Source organism: Cynoglossus semilaevis, chromosome 11 (genome assembly GCF_000523025.1).
Source record: "Cynoglossus semilaevis isolate Cse_v1.0 chromosome 11, Cse_v1.0, whole genome shotgun sequence".
In the NCBI taxonomy this organism is placed as follows: domain Eukaryota; kingdom Metazoa; phylum Chordata; class Actinopteri; order Pleuronectiformes; family Cynoglossidae; genus Cynoglossus; species Cynoglossus semilaevis.
In genome coordinates this window covers 3,378,424-3,396,005 of record NC_024317.1, presented here as the reverse complement: position 1 = coordinate 3,396,005, position 17,582 = coordinate 3,378,424, and the positions used below count along the sequence as shown (strand labels likewise).

Here is a 17,582-nt window from a genome sequence, read left to right as displayed (position 1 = left end):
TTGAGTTCACCTTTTCTACCTACCTGAATGGCACCGAGCTAGTCACTGCCATCGAAGATCTGAACTACAAAGGTGGAAACACACGCACGGGCGCTGGGCTGAAGTTTCTCTCCGACAACTTCTTCAACCCTTCGTCTAGTCGGGATGTGCCAAAGGTATTTCGGAGCAGCCATTTAGTGTAATGTTGAAATTAAGCTTAGCTCTTCTGACCATGGATTTGTCTGTCTTTTAGATCACTATCCTGATCACCGATGGAAAGTCACAAGACAATGTTCAGGACCCGGCACAGAAGCTGCGCAGTCAAGGAGTGCATGTTTTTGCAGTTGGTAGATGTCTCCTCTGCAGCTCTGCACTCTGACACAATTGTTAGGAATTTTTATGGGCATGTGAGAAGAATCACTGTTGTTTTTTTTTCCCCTTTTTGTGTTTGTTAGGCATAAAGAGTGCAGACAGGAGTGAATTGGCTCAGATCTCCTCGCAGCCCAGTAGTGATTTCACCTCCTATGTCGGGGACTTCAAACTTCTGAACACACTTCTTCCTCTTGTGGGACCACGGGTCTGTTCCCAAGCTGGAGGAATCTATGCCAGTGATGGTGTGTGGACGTTTTTAAATATATAATTATATATTTTAATATAATAATTATTATAATCACACAGCATGTAGCGCTGCCCTTCCCCTGCAGGGGGAGTTACTCAAGCATTTCAGTTTATTTATAGATGAACCACAACTTTGACAGATTAACCAAAAATAAATAATGATACCATATAACGACAGTTTTGGACAATGTAAGTTGCATTACTGCCACCTACAGGTCAATCTTTTTTACATAGTCACATGTATAATCATTTCCATCCAAAATCATTCTGACCACTTTCAGGAAAAGGAAGTGCAGATTTGCTTTTGCAGATGAATATTGATATGGACATCACTTTTGTGGGATTGAATATTTTGTTTGAATAAAAATCAACCATTTATGCCTGTAACTTCTATAACCTGTTTCAAATAATATTAAGGCTGACACAGATACTGTGAAAAGATAAAAATCCCACGCCTTATCTTCTCCTCTGGCAGAAGCATTTTCTGGTCCGTCCAACCTTCAGTTCACAGGCCAGACATCTGATTCCCTCAGATTTCGCTGGAGTCCAGCCGGAGGTCCTGTCAGTGGCTATGTAGTTCAGTATGTACCACTTTCTGGTCTGGGTCAGCCAATATCAGCAGAACTGAAGCAGGTGAGCAGTGATGTGTTGCTTTTTTCTTTTTTTTTTTGTGTTGACTCATGAAGCTCCGCAGCTGCACTTTCATCAGACCTACATACGGTGGTTAATTGCCGTTTTTAGCAGACTAAATCAACCCTGCTGTGGGAGAGGAGCTCACGCCTGGAGGCTGAGTATAAACATAAGGAGGGTGGGTCCTCTCCATGGAGGTGTTGTTAAGATTGGCAGAACTTACAAATTCCTTTTAAGTAACCGTGCAGCCAAGCTGAAATAGAGAACATAACTTGTTCTTTTGACTTTGCAAAAAAATATATTAGAACCATGAATATTTGCGAAGATGATCTGCGTCTTCCTCTGCAGGAGACGGTCTCTGGTAATCAGAGGACCTTCACTGCCCGAGAGTTGCGGTCAGGGACAGACTACCTGGTGACGGTCATCGCCCAGTACCCCAACAGTGAAGGAGAGTCTGTCTCCGCCAAACAGAGAACCAGTGAGTTAAACATCGAGTTCATTATCTTTAGTGAATCGTTACATTAACAAATTAGGACTTCACCGAAAAATGAAATTGGGAAATTATTATGACATGCATATACATGCATTACTGTACGTGCTTCATTAGAATAAACTACTTTGACGTGTGCAGAGTTGTCTGTTTTTCTGGAAATTGGAGAAGAAGACGCTTCACTTCTGCCTCCGACTTAAAACCGGGGGCTACACGCCTTTACTCGCCTCCTCACCGTGATCATTAGTTCATTTCTGTTATCTCACTACAACATCTGTTGATCACAGTACTGACGTGTCAGATTATAAACAGATATAAACCATACGGGTTTCATTTTTTTACTTATTTATCACTTTTTTAATTTGGTAAAATACTTATTTTTAGGTTGATTTTAAAGGTTGATGTGTGAATTAAGTTTATTTAAAATGTATATATGTTAAGGTGCAGACCATGAATTTTTTTTTTTTAAGCTCAGTTCCAGTTTTCTACTGGCCTGGTTTGGTAAACTTGCTTTCTATCCAAAAATTGGAAAGACGTCAGTTTCTGAATTTGTTGATTTTTACCAAAAGTTTTAATAATAGTAAAACACTAATGCATAATTTATAAAATATGAATACTAACAAATGGTAACAATAATTCTAAGAATAATTACAAAGTGAAGTTCTTCATGGTAACAATAATTCTAAGAATAATTAAAAATAATTACAAAGTGAAGTTCTTCTGTGAGAAAACGCTGACGGATAAATAAAGGCACTAATGTTTTAGACAAATTACAAGCTTGAAGTTGCAATTATTTTTAAAATGAGCTCTAATTAACGCTGTAATAAACGTTTAGAGCCGGGTTTCACTGTTGACCTGGTATTTCATGCTGTTGTTGTTATATTTTATACCGACTTTTTGGCAGAACCAAGTAACTATTTTGTCCCCCAGGGTTCTTGCCTGGTGTCTCCAGTCTACGTCTGATCCAGGCTGGCTTCTTCTCTCTGACTGTGGGCTGGGATCAGCCTTCGTCTGCGGTCCAGGGCTACAGACTCACCTATGGACTCCGAGGTGAGAACATCATCAGCCGTGATGTTTGATATGTGCAAGACATGTGAAGTTTTTTTTCTCTAGTGTACTAAGATGGAAACGGAAAAAGTTTCCTGCTTTCCTTTTTTTTTTAGACATTAGTCAAACATTTCCTTTACAGTTACATGAACGATGAATCCGTCATAAGTTATTATCATGTCACGAAAAGACAGAGTGAAGGATTACTGTAAAATAAAGGACCTCCGTGTAAATCGTGACTAGATAAACCTTGGTGGCGTGTTGGAAACTTGTAGAGAATGTACCACAGTCATTGTTGATTATGGAGGAACAGTTCCCGAGGCACGAGCTGTCAGTTAACCCTGTGTTACCACCCAGTCATTAGCCCACGAATCAACTACATTTTTATCATCACTCTCAAGATTACACGGTAAAAAAAAAAACCTCTACTTTTGTCACATATCGTCAGCTTTAATTTGTCCTCACATTTCCACAGACAGGGTGTGTCATAGATCATAGCAGTGTCAGGATGTCTCGGTGCTTGTGCCGTGATTCAGTGCAGCTGAGTGTCCCCTCAGGGCTGATATAAACGGTTCTAGCTACCGACTGTGTGGCAGGAGTACCAGTCTCACATGGAGCTCCTCTGCTGACTAGACCAGAGAGAGTATCAGACGAGGTCAGTGTGTGTATCATGGAAGGTGCTCTGTTTCTACCTGTCTAACGTCTGATGGTTGGAGAAGGTGTGAACCTCTGGCACTGACACACAGATACCTGAGCGCATGCAGGACGTGCCTACAATACTGGGCGTCTCCCATATTAATCAAGCTCCTTCCATTAAAAGACTATAAATATATGATTTTTTTTTTTTTGCCCTTGGCCGTACATGCACTGTGCTTTGAGGGAAGTTGCCCTTGGCCGTACATGCACTGTGCTCTGAGGGAAGTTTTCTTTTCTTTTTTTTTGCAGTCTTCTGTTACGTATTTTGTATAATGATTTTTTTTTTTTTTTTGGCTGTTTTGTGTGTTTCCTCTGTACGTGTGTTTGTTTGGGAGAACAGGCCAACCAGCAGACCAGCTGTTGTTCCTGTCTGTTCCCTCCGACTCCACCTCAGCCACACTGCAGTCCCTTCAGCCCGACACGGAGTACGTCATCAATCTCTACCCTCTGTTCCCCCGCAACTCTGCCACTCCGTCCACACTGAACGCCCGCACACGTGAGTCTGAGAGAAATATGTTGGAGCCATATTGTGTTTTATACCGGTGTTTGGGTTTCTCTTTTTCACTGCTGTGTCATGTTGTCACGTACATCAGTGCGCCTGGAGGCGGTGCAGCAGTTATCGGTGGAGACACAATCAGAGGGCAGCGTGGTTTTGCGGTGGGCTGCCGTCAACGGGGCTCGGGCCTATCGTGTGGTCTGGGGTCCATTTACAGGTCAGCGCCGACGCAGACACAGTCAAACACACTGTCGTCTTTCTATTCAGTGTTAACTTTTGTTTCTTCTTCAAACTCCTCTCCTTGTAGGTCAGAGTTTTGAGACGGTGGAAGTCGCCGGTGACATAGTGTTTCACACTTTGTCCAGACTGCAGCCTGACATCGAGTACATAGTCACCATCATCCCCCTGTACGAGGGCAACACTGAAGGCCCTGCAGCCACGGCCAGGTTCAAGATAGGTAGGTACAGCATGCACAGTGGCGGTTCTACAGGGTGGCTCAAAAATAATTAAAAATTAATGTAGGCGAATAAAAAAGATTGTGATTCGAACACGTGTTAAAATTCACTGGCTTTTCAAAATAATTAAATTGTGAACCAGACTTTCAAATTTTTTTTTGCTGTCTCACAAGGATTCATGATTAAAGTGCCGGAACTTAAAAATGGCCTCCTAGTGATGGTTAACATATTTTGCCTAACGAGATAATTGGTTTGTTGGTTTAATCATCAGTCTTTCTGTATGGAGTTTACATGATCTCATTGTGTGTCTGTGTATGTGGGGGGGGGGCGGGGTGGATGAGTGGGGGTCCAGAGGCGTGCTGTATAGAAATGTTTGTTTGAGTCTATACATGTGTCCAGAGGCATGCTGTATAGAAATGTTTGTTAGAGTGTATACATGGCTGTGAGATGGAGGGCAAACTGTTCAAGGTTTACCCCCACCCCCTTGTCCAATGGCTGCTGTGATTTGCCTCCACTCCCCCCGCGGCCCTTTAAAGGATTAGGGCAACCTAAGATGAGTCAATGAAGCTTAAATAAACAAAATGTAGTTTTCTTTATATGAAGGATTTATATGGAAAGACAAGTAACTGAAATGCATGAAAACGTGTTTCAATTACACTTTCTTTTGACACAATAACCTGCAGCCGTCTGCTGGAACACATGCCAGAAAATTCTCTAAATCTGCATTTCTTGCAGTTGTAATTTTTTGTAATTTATGTGCCCAAAAACCGTTCACAAATCAGTCTACAGACCATGATTGTTGATGTCTGCAGCAGAAAGACTGCTACTACAACATAAACACCTTTATTTGAACTGCATAAATACTTTACAGGAAATAAACAAATTTATCAGACCGTCTCCATCTGTACGTCCAGACCTGGTACAGTATTTGTTGATAAGGTCACTAAACACCGTCGGCTCAGTGAGACACTCAGCCAAACAAATAATTGAATCACATAGAAATGGTGAGTCAGTTTGTGTGAACACAGGGATGAAAAGGCTGATGGTAAAGTAATGGATGGTCAACAACTGTTCCTGTAGTTTGTCTTTGCTCTGAATCAGTGACACATGTTACTGTTTAATGCAGCATGGGGAACATTTCTATGACACACACACACACACACACACACACCATCTGTCCATCTGTCTCTGGTGAGTAACAGCCATATGGAGTCACTTCCGTGGGATGTGAGTGAAGGCTGAGTCACTGCAGGGCCACCGTGTTTCCTGGTTTTGCTGTCACTAAGACGTAAAAGTGTGTTTACTACACACCGACCACCGCAGAAACCTAAACTTGACTCGTTTTTTGTTTTGTTTGTTCCTGTTTGAACCAGTGCAGATGTGTTGTGTCTGTAGGTTTTGATTCAAAAGATTTTATATTTCTCCTGAGGGTTTTTTTTTTTTTTTTTTGCTTTTAACCACTCTGCATATGCGTCAGATTTATTTATGATTGTACATTATCTGTGTTATTATTGATCTGTGTTTTCATTGGCCTGTTGGATGTCACATAGGAAATTAAACTATGCTATTTATGGAAATTTATATGAAAGATTTTTAGATTTCAGCTCAGTGACATCACTCTGTCTGTCTGTAATATATAAATACATATGTATTTTTTTTTAGAAATGCAGCTATTGATTATTTTTGCAATTTGATTTTTTTTTTCGATAGCATTATTGTTAATGTCAGTAATCCCCACCATTTTTTATACGAAAAAAAGGTTTGTGACCCCCGACTTTAGACCTTTTCTGACCTTTCGTCTTCATCTCCGTGTGTTTGTTTCTGGCGATCCTAGCGGAACCAATGTTTAGTGGCACTGAATGAACCAAAGATTTGATTCAGGAAAATAGTAAACAAAACATTTTCAAGCTGTGTTTTCATATCCCTCACCATAATGACATAATTGGACTGGAACATGAATTCATCATTCATGTTCAAGCATTTAATCCTTATTTTATAAATATGACATTCTTGACATTTACCAAGAATGTCATATGGAATATGGAGTTAGGGTTTGGTCCATGATCCGTTACACAAGACGTACCTATTATATAACACGACTCTTCCCCAGAGCGTCAGGAGCAGCAGGTCCTCAGAGCAGCCACCACCGGCTCCTCCTCAATCCGCCTCACCTGGAGAATCATCCCGTCCTCTCAGGGGTATCGCCTGGAGTGGAAGGAGGGGGAAGGTGAGACGGTGTTTCCTCACACAGATTAAACACAGTCAGAAATTTAATTCAGTGTTTTATTAATTACACATTTAATAATTGTTTTTAATTCAGATATGACTGGCATAAACATTTTAAAGGTTCAAAGTTACAAGGATTTTGCCTCCATTTAGGTCCAAACATTTCTGAAAGTGTTCCTACTTTTGTTGAATACTGGGGAGTCATTTTCTCAACTGCTCACATCCTGCTTTTCTGCCTCATTTAAGGGCAGGAATTGAGTTTCTTTCAAATGTTTTTGTTTTTGTTTTTTTTTTTAGGAAACCAGATTAGGCAGTATCAAAATTCAAAATCCAAGGGTTTACGTTTTGGTTGGTTACAAATTGGATATTTGTAACCAACCAAATCAAACAAAGCTCAAAGCTTGACTAAGAGTTAATGATAAAACATGTCAACAGCTCAGTGTATTTACATGTTTCAGTTTTTTTTTAATATCAAAGACCTTTTGAAGTGAGAACTTCTTGCAGAACTTTGGGCTCACCCTCCAACCCTGTGTCTCCAGGTGGCCGTGTGCAGAGCTTGTCCTTTCCCAGAGGTACCAGCAGCTACGAGTTAACAGGCCTCCGTCCTAGAACGGAATACATCTTCACCATGTATACCCTGTATGAAGGTCGTGAGGAGGCCACGCCTGTCTCTACCAGCTCCAGAGGTCGGGGATTCTGCCCCAGTTTATTTCCTAAGTCTTTTTGTGGATTTTTTCATTTTTTTCATGAACGTGCACGTCTGTTCTGATGTTGCAGAGGAACAGCCCGTGGGCAGAGTGTCCAACCTGAGGGTTGTGGAGTCTCTGGGCAGAACTGTCAGAATTGGCTGGACAGGTGTAGCCGGGGCCACACAGTACCGCATCATCATCCTGGACACAGATGGTAAAGGGTGATTTCAGCCACCAGTGTAATGGATGGACGTCACGACGGTGCGTTTTTTATGTCTTTATGTTTTTGTTTTTTTTTATCACGTTAGCGGGAACTGAAGAAATAAGAACTGTCAGTGGAAACCAAACGACCCTTGACCTCAGAGACCTGACGGTGGGGGTGTCCTACGGTGTGAGTGTCACTGCACTGGTGGGAGAAAATGAAGGAGATCAAGTCACTGTCTACATAAAACCAGGTGACATGATGGTCATGTGATTCAACACGATAACTTGATGGAATATTTGTCAAACTCTAGGATTAAATATTATTTTGGGAATATTTGGGATTTCCTTTGTTTCAGAACAAAGTGTTGGCAAGGTGTCCAACCTCAGGGTCATACATGCAAACAGTCGGAAAATCCGAATCTCCTGGACCGGTCTGACTGAGGCCACAGGTTACAAGGTCACGTGGAGACAAGGAAACAGTAAGTTGAGCCATTGTTTGAATCATAAAACAAAAAAGTTGTTCAGTGAAGTCTTTTTTTATTTTTTTGACCTAAATTAAATGTCTATCAGCTTATTTTCGTGTGTGTGTGTGGTGTTTGTTTTTTTACAGCAGGGATAGAGCAGTCTCGTCTTCTGGGCCCCGAGACCAGGACCTTTACCATTGACGGTCTTCAACCAGATGGGGACCTGATCATTGGTGTAGCAGTTGTCGTTGGAGAGAATGTCGGGGAGGTAGTGCCTCTGTCTGCTCGGACTAACCCTCATGGAGGATCGGTGTCTGGATTTCGAATTGTAGACGTCACATCTCAGAGGATACGTCTCGCATGGTCCACTTCCTCCAGGGCAACGGGCTATAAGATCACCTGGAGCAGCTCAAACGGCAAGGACTGATTGAAAATATATATTCTTAATTTTTTTTTCTAAACCAAGGGTACCATCAAATAACAATGTGATTGATCTTCACCCTGTGTGCTCACAACAGGAGAAGAAACGAGCCGTATTGTACCAGCTGATGTTTCCTCCTTCACCATCGATGGTCTGCTGTCAGACTCAGCCTACAGCGTGCAGGTTTCAGCCCTGAGTGGTTCTAGAGAAGGAAGCCCCGTCTCCCTGAACATCCGAACAGGTTTCACACGTACACTTTAAGAAAAAAATTCTCTCAGGTTGAACTCTCCCAGATGTGTTAACATTTTTATTTTATCCCTAACTGTAGAATCTGATCAGTCTGTAGTTGGGACAGTGACGTCCCTGCAGGTGCAGGAGGCTCAGGGAGAAGATGTTCGAATCACCTGGGTGGGCGTGCAAGGAGCGACGGCTTATCGTGTTACCTGGAGGAGGACAGATGGTGGGTTTACCTTTGTTTTATACGTCCACAGAATGTTTTTTTTTTCTTATTACTGACAGGCTGCAATAAACCAGCGTTATTTCATTTTTTATTTCGCTGACTGATATTTTTGTCGACTGAGTCAGCAAAAGACTAAAGATAACTAAAGCTAACCTGAATGTTGCTCCACTACAGGAGGCGAAGAAAGGAGTCGGCTGGTGGCGGGAGACGTGACTTCCGTGGATTTGGACCGCCTGGAACCCGGAGCACAGTATGAAGTTCAGGTCATGGCTTTGGTTCAGAACAGAGAGGGATCTCCTGTATCTGTCAGAATCACCACACGTAAGTCCCATCTTGATGAATGATGGACTCCTTAACTGTAATTCCTGGAGAGTTGTCAGATTTTCTAATCCCATCTTGATGAATGATGGACTCCTTTAATGTAATTCCTGGAGAGTTGTCAGATTTCTTAAAAAATAATATATGTTAAGAAAATAATAAGGTGTTAAAGCATAAACGATTTCATAAATAATGTTGGGGTTGAATTATTTGTAGAAGGTGAATCCTCTTGGTTCCATCTTATTCAAAAAAAATAATATATGGTAAAAAAAATAATGTGTTAACGCATAAACTACTATTTCATAAATAATATTGGGGTTGAATTATTTGTAGAAGGTGAATCCTCTTGGTTCCATCTTATTCAAAATATTCTGCATAGTTTGTTAACAATGTTTTTTTTTTGCATTATTATACAAAATATAAATATTAAAAAGCCAATGTTGAAAAATGTCTACATTGATATAATTGTTGACCATGTCCTCTTGTCATGTTTTCAGCTGGTACAGATACTTCTCCACTACCTACAACAACGTTGCGAGTAACAGAGGTTACCCAGGATTCAGTGCGGTTAGACTGGTTCCCACTTCAAGGTGCCACAAGATATATTGTACGCTGGAAAGAGGAAACGGGTAAAAATAACTTCTTTCTTTCTTTTTTTACCTTTTCGCTTAATCATTTTTGAATGATTTTAAACCATTGTCTGAGAGTTGTGTAAAATCTGTGCAGTTTAAACACATTCTACATCAGTTCAAGCTGTAAAGAGCCTTTGACCTCGAGACAAATGTTTCCTCTTGGTAAATTACTGCAGACAGAGGTGAAGGCTTGTCTGTGTCACTGCCTGCGTCGTCCAGCTCCTACCTGGTGAGCGGGCTGCGTTTAGGACGACGATACCGCTTCAGCGTCCAGCCTGCTTTTGAACGGGGACTGGGAACAGAGAGTGCTGTGGATGAACACACTGGTAACAGAACCCTGTCATCTCATCTGTGTCAGGTCCATAAACACCGTCTTCAATAGTTTTCTTACAGATTTCCACCTCTGTCCACAGTGTGTGTGAACGGGCGTCTGGATGTGGTGTTTCTGGTGCCCGCGTCCACTGATCGGTCCAACCTCGCAAGACCTCTGCGTGAACTCCTGACCAGTGCAGTCAGGTCATTAAACACCTTTGGACCCCGTGACTCACAGGTACTTCTTAAATCTTATAAAAACAGCTCGTGGATAATGGTAGCCTCTGCTTGGTAATTTTTTTTGTAGTCGTCCACTGATTGTTGTTTCTGGTTTCCTGTTTAAGGTGGGAGTTGTAGTTTATGGTTACAGACCAAAAACATGGTTCCTGCTTAACCGCCACAGCAGATTAGACACCCTGCTCCAAGAGATCCAGGCCACGCCCTTTGATGAAAGCCGAGGAAATAACATGGGTCCGTTTTCTCTGTTTGTCTGTTGGATTTTCCATCTCTTCGTTAGCACATTTGACTTATTCTTAACTGCTCATTATTCTAATGAAATCCTTGCAGGTGAGGCCATGGCCTTCGCCGGACAGTATCTTCTGACCACGTCAGCTGGACGTAGAACCAATGTCCCTGGTGTTGTTGTTGTTATTGCTGACAAACAGTCAGCTGACAACCTTACACCAGCAGCCGACGATCTCCGAGCTACAGGTACATCGAACACACTCAGAAATGAATACACATCTAAAATTATATTCAACTTTATCTGCCGTTGAAAATAGAGCTGAAATACAATCAGGAATATTTTAATTTTGCAGTTAACAGCCTGTTGTTCTGTCTTTAATTAACACAGCCCAGTAGAGGTATGCGAATACCTGATTTTATACTTTTTTTTTTTCTACGAGAGCCATTAAAATTATATTCAACTTTATCTGCCGTAGAAAATAGAGCTGAAATACAATTAGAAATATTTTAATTTTGCGTATTTTATACTTTTTCTTTTCTGTGACAGTCAAGGGCGAAGGAGATGTTTTATGTTGTACTGCACTTGTAATAATAATTTGGGCGATATATTTGGAGGAAACAGCAACTAACAACTGTCCTCATAACATGTCAACTTTATCGGTGTTGGATCATATGGTTTTACTGCTCGATTTCTCCTTTTAATCAAAAACTAACTGTGTCTTCCTGTCAGGTGTCACGGTTTTAGCCGTGGGTATCGAGCAGGCAGACACCGAGGAGCTACGTCGAGCTGTGACAGACGGCAGCACCCAGAACATTCTGTTTACACGAGATGCAGCACAGCTGTACTCATTACACAGTGATCTGGCAGATTTGCTGTGCGGAATCGCCCGAATACCAGCGGTAAGAATAGAGCAATAGAGACACTAAGATATTATTTTAGGGTTAGTTTTTTTTTTTTTTTTAAATGACATGTGTTACTGCTTTGCCACAAATCAAGCACTTATTTTATGATATAAATACATGTTAAATGTTGGTGATGACATTTGAACATGAACATGAACGACAGTAGAATCTAGTTGTTATAACAAACAAGAATATGAAACAAACATAAATCAGAGCATTTACTGTGACTGATGAATGTTATTATTGTAACCACGTGTGTTATCATCAGATGCATAACTACTCATCCCAACGTTTCTGTCTCAATATTCCAGGGGGGTCCAAGGCCACAGCAGTGCACTGTTCAGTGTCCACAGGTGAGTTCTTTGACTGGGATTTTAAACTGTTTGATTTTTTTTCTTCCTTTCGTTTTGAAACAACTCTCCTTTCTCACACCCTTTAGGGAGAGAAAGGAAATCGTGGAGATAAGGTACTGTGCAGAAGATGAGCAGTTTTAAATTCGTCCTCTGGCGTTATGTATTTGTGATATTGTTTTTTTGTTTTTGTGTGTTTGTCTCTAAAGGGTGAGCGAGGCAGAGATGGAGTAGATGGACGCAAGGGAGAGTCTGTACGTCGTGAAGCCATTGTTTAATTTCTTATTGTTAATGTAAATAAGAGTTAATTGTTTTTAATTACATGTGTTTGTCTGTGTGACAGGGTCGTGATGGTTTACCTGGGAGAGAAGGTCCACGAGGCCCTGAGGGACGACCTGGACCACCAGGACAGAGTCACCCGTTTGAACCCTCAATCGGGGTTAAGGGAGAGAAGGGGGAGAGAGTGAGTGCAGCTGTCACCACAGCAAACTCATTATAATCTCCTGTATATAATATCATACAGAAAAAAACTTGTTTAAAAAAAAAAAAAAAGAAGTATAAAGTTTTGTTTTTTCTTCAGGGATTTCCCGGTATTGATGGAAATCCTGGGTTGCCGGGACGACCTGGTGCCCCAGGAAGTGCAGGAGTCCCAGTGAGTACGAATCACAAAAGCCCTAAACAGGGCAATGATGGTGCAACAATGTAGCACGAACCATAATGTTAATGATTTTTTATGTGTTTCCCTTGTACAGGGTTCACAGGGCCTTCCTGGGAGCAGAGGAACCTCAGTGAGTCCTGGGATCAGTTGGTGTTTTCAATCAAACACCTGTGCAGTCCTAACTTCTTTTTTTTTTTTAATGGATAAATTTAGGGTGAACCAGGTTCAACAGGGCCTCAAGGACCGAAGGGTGACAGAGGTGAAAGGGTGAGATTGGTTTTAAAATGATGCATCATATTTAACATATTGTGTGTTTGAGCCAATAAGTCATAAAAATATATATTTTTTTATTTTTACTCTAGGGTGAACCAGGCTCTTCCATATCTGGAGGAGGTCTTCCAGGGAGGAAGGGAGAACCAGGCATCCCAGGAATACCGGTGAGGAAGAGCCTCATTCACTATTGTGTGCAGAATTGCTTCTACTCTTTTTCCATTTTATAACAATCGTCTAAGCTGCGATGAGGGGGTGAGGGGGGGTAAAACGGAAGTAAGAAATAATTTGGTGCAATAAGAAAAACGCATTAAAGCAGAGGAAGTGGAAAGAAAAGAAATCATCACAGATTAACTGTGTTTGACCCTTTACTTCTGCAAATCTTTAAAGTCTCAAAATTACACTTTAACATCATAATCAGTAATGTTTTTGTTTTGTTTTTTTTCCATTCAGGCTACTCCAGGTCGGCCAGGCAGTGATGGGGTCAAAGGAGAGCGTGGGTTACCGGGCTTACCAGGTCAGGATGGTCGTTCTGGAATCCCAGGATCCCCAGGTCTCGGTGTTAAGGTCTGTTCCCTTTCACATTTTCTGGTAGTTTGGAAAATAACGTTTAAAACGTCCTGTATTTTATCTTCCAAGCTGCAGTGACATCTACTGATCAGAAAAAAAACAGGGAATCTAGGCATGTGGTTTCTTTTGCCTCACCTGCAGGGGGTGCTGTGCGTTACAGTAGTGCAATGGTCTATGAGCTGAGCAAGCATGATATAACATGATCAGTGTTTTATAAGTTGTTCATCTAATGTTGTAACATAGTGTTAAGTCTTTCCCAGAGTATAATCTGTCAAGAAAAGATATGAAAAATGAAGAAAAGATGGCAATTACTGTCTCTACAGAAAAAAAACAGTCCTGTGAACAATTAAAAAGGGCGCATTGTTTCAACAAGTTTAAATAGTGCAGTTTTTAGTGTAGAGTTGACAGGATAACTTAATAGTATCATGCAGCCTTTCTGAGTTCTTGAAAATGAAACTGCTATTTTCAGAAGTGCACACTTGGGGGTAGCATTGAGCCACTTGATTTTTTTCAGCAAAATTTTAAGCATTTACTCATGATGTCAGATGTCAGTGTTTTTATCTTGATGTCATATATATGTATATGGTAAAGGAGTGTGTCTATATATATATAAATATATATTTATTAAAGGGTATATTTACAATATATTTTAAGTTGCATAATATTTTTTTAACAATTTAAGTTCTGTTTATTCTTGGCACTTTTTGTCATATTTTCTATTACTAGGTTTGAATGACCATGTTAAAAAAAAGTGCTGTTGTTTTTAAATGAGGTAATCCTCCTGTTGGCACAGTAATGAGCATCATTCTCTGTCTCGCTCTGATTCGTCTTCTGCAGGGAGACAAGGGCAGCCCAGGGGAAAGGGTGAGTCACACTGTCACCTCCATGTCCTGCCGCCGCAGAAATATCCAGAGCAAGCAAATACCATGCATAATGACTCTCAGCCCTTATCTCTCCCCACTGACAGGGACCTCCAGGAGTAGGCAGCGGGGTGGCCGTGAAGGGCGAGAAGGGTTCCCCAGTAAGCATTGTCAATCACTGCAGATGTGCTGACATGTTGTGTTTGCAGATAAACCCTGCATGTATGTGGGGCCATGTTTTGCATTTGCTAATTGGCTTTTTTACTATCAGGGTTCTCCAGGACCTCCAGGGACTCAGGGTGCTAGAGGGCTAACAGGACCACAGGGCAGCAAAGGAGAGAGGGTAAGTGCGGAGTGATTCGGTGTAGGAGGAGGTTAAACGTGCGCCGGGTTTATTTTAATGAATACGTTGTTGTTGTTTGTCAAGGGTGACGGTGGTGACGGACTTCCTGGACCTCCAGGCAAGCAAGGAGAGCCTGGTGACAGGGTAGGCAAAAATTCACATTTGGAAGAATAAATCTACACATGACAAACTAAGTGACATAATGTGAACTATCTTGATTTTTTTTTTCACCCTTTTTTATACTACTTATGTCTGTTTGTCACTAAAATCTGTCATTTAGATTTATATATTTACTGATAAATACATATGTCACAGCCAAATTAGAAATATATATAAAATGCACATGTTTTTTTAGGGTCCTCGTGGTCCTCCAGGAGAAATAGGCAGCAAGGTGAGTTAAATGTAAAATAAACAAAATGGCCTTCAATGTGAAGTGAAGAGGAAGACGTGACCTGTGGTACTGGGTGTTCTGATAGGGCGACCGAGGACAGCCGGGAGAACCAGGATCACAAGGAGACAGGGTGAGTCACGTGACCACAGTTGATGGACTTCATAACTCCAAGTCACTGTCGACCAATAATTATCATACCACGTTAATGTGTTTGCAGGGAGAAAGAGGTCCAACTGGAGAAACTGGAGAAAGAGTACGTAAAGCAGTGATTTTGTTTTTATTCGTACTATTTTGATAAGTATAATTATTTGTAATATAATTTGAATTTCCACAATAACCTTGTGTCTCCAGGGGGATCCAGGGAAGCCAGGCCTCATAGGCCCAGCAGGGTTAAGAGTGAGTCACTGATTGTTGTGACGTACAGACGACAACAACTTGTCTGTGTTTTCACATTTGAAGTCTGATCTGACTTTCATTTGTTCTCAGGGTTTACCTGGACCCACTGGGCCAACAGGAGAAAAGGTGAGGCCGGATTATCCAGGTGTGATCTTGATAAGGTCAACAGGTCAACTGGAATGTGATGCTATCGCAGAACCTTCCTGATCTGAGCTAATGAAGCTCTGAGCAAAGATAAAAGAGAGTGACTGTGTTTGTGTTTGTTCTCAGGGAAGTGACGGAGCGAGAGGAGAGCCCGGCAAAAGCGTGAGTCCTCAGATGAGAAACCTATCAGTGTGTCCTAATTAAAATCTGTCATTTAATTTGTTTGAATACAGTTTTATCAGTGACTCTGTTCTGTTATCACATTCATGCAGACTCCAGGTTTTCCAGGAAAGAAAGGTGAACCGGTAAGATGTTCATTTACTTTTACTTTGACAACTCAGTTCTGTCAGTGTAATGATCCACATTGGAAGGTTGTTCCTTTTTTCCTGGTCTATAACAGGGCGACCGAGGTTTACCTGGTCCTGATGGCCAGAGGGGAGAGAAAGGAGACGCTGGACTAAGGGGGGAGAAAGTGAGCATTAACTTGACAACAGTATTTTAGACATAATAATATGTAAAATGTTTGTAGCAAAATTTATACAATTATTCTTTTGATTTTTCAAAGGGGTCTCCAGGGTCAAGTGCCATAGGCACTAAAGGGGAACATGGAGAGAAAGTGAGTTTGACTGAACAACAACACTATCATTATGACAAAAGACAAACAGTAATTGCCGCCGTGGTCAAAGTTTGGCTGTTTCTCTTCCAAAACTGCACAAATATTAATTCATTATTCCTGAATATAAACCGTCAGCGTCTGCAGTCCTAAAAATCCTCGCACTGAAAATACATAAAACATGTGCTCCTACCCTCAGGGACTTCCTGGGGTCAATGGAAGACCAGGTGCCAAGGTGAGAGGCCTGCCCTGCTATACTGAATGTGTCTGTTTATTTTGTAACTATTTTTAGTCTTAAACTGGTCTAAATCCTCTGCAGGGAGATTCTGGAGAACCGGGGGAGAGAGGAGAGAATGGGCGTCCTGGACTTCCAGGAAAGCCTGGTCTTCCAGGAAAGGAGGTCAGAGTTAAATACTGTATATAGGATTACACAGTTGAGTCTTGACTCTCTGTCTTATTCTCTACCTTAATTAGGGTCTCCTGATTAGATTTGCATACACCAAGTATGGCAGTGTCACTGATGCAGTAGTATTCATTAATATTTACCATAGTGGTACAAGAGGGTATCAATTATGAACCCTAACTCCTTAAGATGATATATATGGTTGACAAAGTTGGCAAAAACATTTGGTTTTGGAGAAAATCGAGAGAAAAATATTCAAGAATGTAGCAAGAATGTAAGTCAAAATATGAAGTTACTTGCGTAGAAAAAGAAAAAAAAAATGCTAGCCTTAATCGGCCAAATCCGAGCCAAAAATAAAGTTAAAGTTAACAAGACCTACATTGTTCAAAAGGTGGCGCTAAAAAAAACAAAACAAAGCAAAAACACTATTGGACAAAACACTGTTCCAATAAACTTCAAAAGAGCCACAATTTAGCCAAACGTCATAACTTAGCTTTGGTGAATTGGCAAAATGTTTGCCTGGAAGAATTCTGAAAGAATATCAAAATGCTTAAGGTCAGCCAGCATGGCCAAGTGTTTAAAAAGGTAAACTTTTTAATACCTGAGACGTAAGATTAAGTGTATAAAATGCAACAAAATGAGTAGTAATGTTTACATTACTGGATATGGGATAATGTTGTATTTCTGTGTCGTTTTGCTACATTCAATAATGAAACGTCGCCCAAAGCCTTTTTTCTGTTGCTCTTTCCAACATGCATCTCTTTTCAAAGATGTCCCAGTGAAGGTAATATTTCACACACTATGGTGATGGGGATATATTCTCCTCTCCATTTTATCTGTCTGACCCTCCGCTCGTCTGATGTATGTCCCGAAATGTGATGTCGCTGATGTTTCCTCCCGGATGAATTCGATGAATAATTCATGTTTGTATTTACAGGGAGAGCGAGGGGAAAAGGGTGATGAAGGCACTCCCGTATGTATGAGCTCTCCTCACCATCTCCTCTGAAAACCACTATCATTTCCTCTTTGTGCGAGAAAATCACTCTAAAACCATTTATTTACCACTGCTCTTTCTCATA

The 17,582-nt window shown here is 41.1% G+C and overlaps 1 protein-coding gene across 1 annotated transcript in view; it reads left to right on the top strand.

Annotated features, from left to right (window-relative positions):
• col7a1 (collagen, type VII, alpha 1) overlaps nucleotides 1–17,582 on the top strand; it is a 46,511-nt gene that overhangs the window by 504 nt on the left and 28,425 nt on the right. Inside the window, exons 3-51 of the mRNA XM_008319949.1 lie at nucleotides 6–155; nucleotides 233–326; nucleotides 435–593; nucleotides 1,073–1,230; nucleotides 1,576–1,705; nucleotides 2,648–2,767; nucleotides 3,801–3,956; nucleotides 4,054–4,173; nucleotides 4,264–4,413; nucleotides 6,522–6,638; nucleotides 7,177–7,323; nucleotides 7,415–7,540; nucleotides 7,635–7,781; nucleotides 7,887–8,009; nucleotides 8,141–8,410; nucleotides 8,513–8,656; nucleotides 8,744–8,875; nucleotides 9,050–9,196; nucleotides 9,691–9,822; nucleotides 10,002–10,151; nucleotides 10,239–10,375; nucleotides 10,482–10,608; nucleotides 10,705–10,848; nucleotides 11,333–11,502; nucleotides 11,817–11,858; nucleotides 11,945–11,971; nucleotides 12,065–12,109; nucleotides 12,199–12,318; nucleotides 12,436–12,507; nucleotides 12,608–12,643; nucleotides 12,727–12,780; nucleotides 12,876–12,950; nucleotides 13,237–13,350; nucleotides 14,191–14,217; nucleotides 14,321–14,374; nucleotides 14,485–14,556; nucleotides 14,641–14,700; nucleotides 14,912–14,947; nucleotides 15,033–15,077; nucleotides 15,165–15,200; nucleotides 15,299–15,343; nucleotides 15,434–15,469; nucleotides 15,614–15,649; nucleotides 15,760–15,792; nucleotides 15,888–15,959; nucleotides 16,053–16,103; nucleotides 16,300–16,335; nucleotides 16,420–16,500; nucleotides 17,441–17,476. Coding sequence (XP_008318171.1) covers nucleotides 6–155; nucleotides 233–326; nucleotides 435–593; nucleotides 1,073–1,230; nucleotides 1,576–1,705; nucleotides 2,648–2,767; nucleotides 3,801–3,956; nucleotides 4,054–4,173; nucleotides 4,264–4,413; nucleotides 6,522–6,638; nucleotides 7,177–7,323; nucleotides 7,415–7,540; nucleotides 7,635–7,781; nucleotides 7,887–8,009; nucleotides 8,141–8,410; nucleotides 8,513–8,656; nucleotides 8,744–8,875; nucleotides 9,050–9,196; nucleotides 9,691–9,822; nucleotides 10,002–10,151; nucleotides 10,239–10,375; nucleotides 10,482–10,608; nucleotides 10,705–10,848; nucleotides 11,333–11,502; nucleotides 11,817–11,858; nucleotides 11,945–11,971; nucleotides 12,065–12,109; nucleotides 12,199–12,318; nucleotides 12,436–12,507; nucleotides 12,608–12,643; nucleotides 12,727–12,780; nucleotides 12,876–12,950; nucleotides 13,237–13,350; nucleotides 14,191–14,217; nucleotides 14,321–14,374; nucleotides 14,485–14,556; nucleotides 14,641–14,700; nucleotides 14,912–14,947; nucleotides 15,033–15,077; nucleotides 15,165–15,200; nucleotides 15,299–15,343; nucleotides 15,434–15,469; nucleotides 15,614–15,649; nucleotides 15,760–15,792; nucleotides 15,888–15,959; nucleotides 16,053–16,103; nucleotides 16,300–16,335; nucleotides 16,420–16,500; nucleotides 17,441–17,476 — 4,791 coding nt within the window. The remainder of the gene's footprint in view (nucleotides 1–5; nucleotides 156–232; nucleotides 327–434; nucleotides 594–1,072; nucleotides 1,231–1,575; nucleotides 1,706–2,647; nucleotides 2,768–3,800; nucleotides 3,957–4,053; nucleotides 4,174–4,263; nucleotides 4,414–6,521; nucleotides 6,639–7,176; nucleotides 7,324–7,414; nucleotides 7,541–7,634; nucleotides 7,782–7,886; nucleotides 8,010–8,140; nucleotides 8,411–8,512; nucleotides 8,657–8,743; nucleotides 8,876–9,049; nucleotides 9,197–9,690; nucleotides 9,823–10,001; nucleotides 10,152–10,238; nucleotides 10,376–10,481; nucleotides 10,609–10,704; nucleotides 10,849–11,332; nucleotides 11,503–11,816; nucleotides 11,859–11,944; nucleotides 11,972–12,064; nucleotides 12,110–12,198; nucleotides 12,319–12,435; nucleotides 12,508–12,607; nucleotides 12,644–12,726; nucleotides 12,781–12,875; nucleotides 12,951–13,236; nucleotides 13,351–14,190; nucleotides 14,218–14,320; nucleotides 14,375–14,484; nucleotides 14,557–14,640; nucleotides 14,701–14,911; nucleotides 14,948–15,032; nucleotides 15,078–15,164; nucleotides 15,201–15,298; nucleotides 15,344–15,433; nucleotides 15,470–15,613; nucleotides 15,650–15,759; nucleotides 15,793–15,887; nucleotides 15,960–16,052; nucleotides 16,104–16,299; nucleotides 16,336–16,419; nucleotides 16,501–17,440; nucleotides 17,477–17,582) is intronic.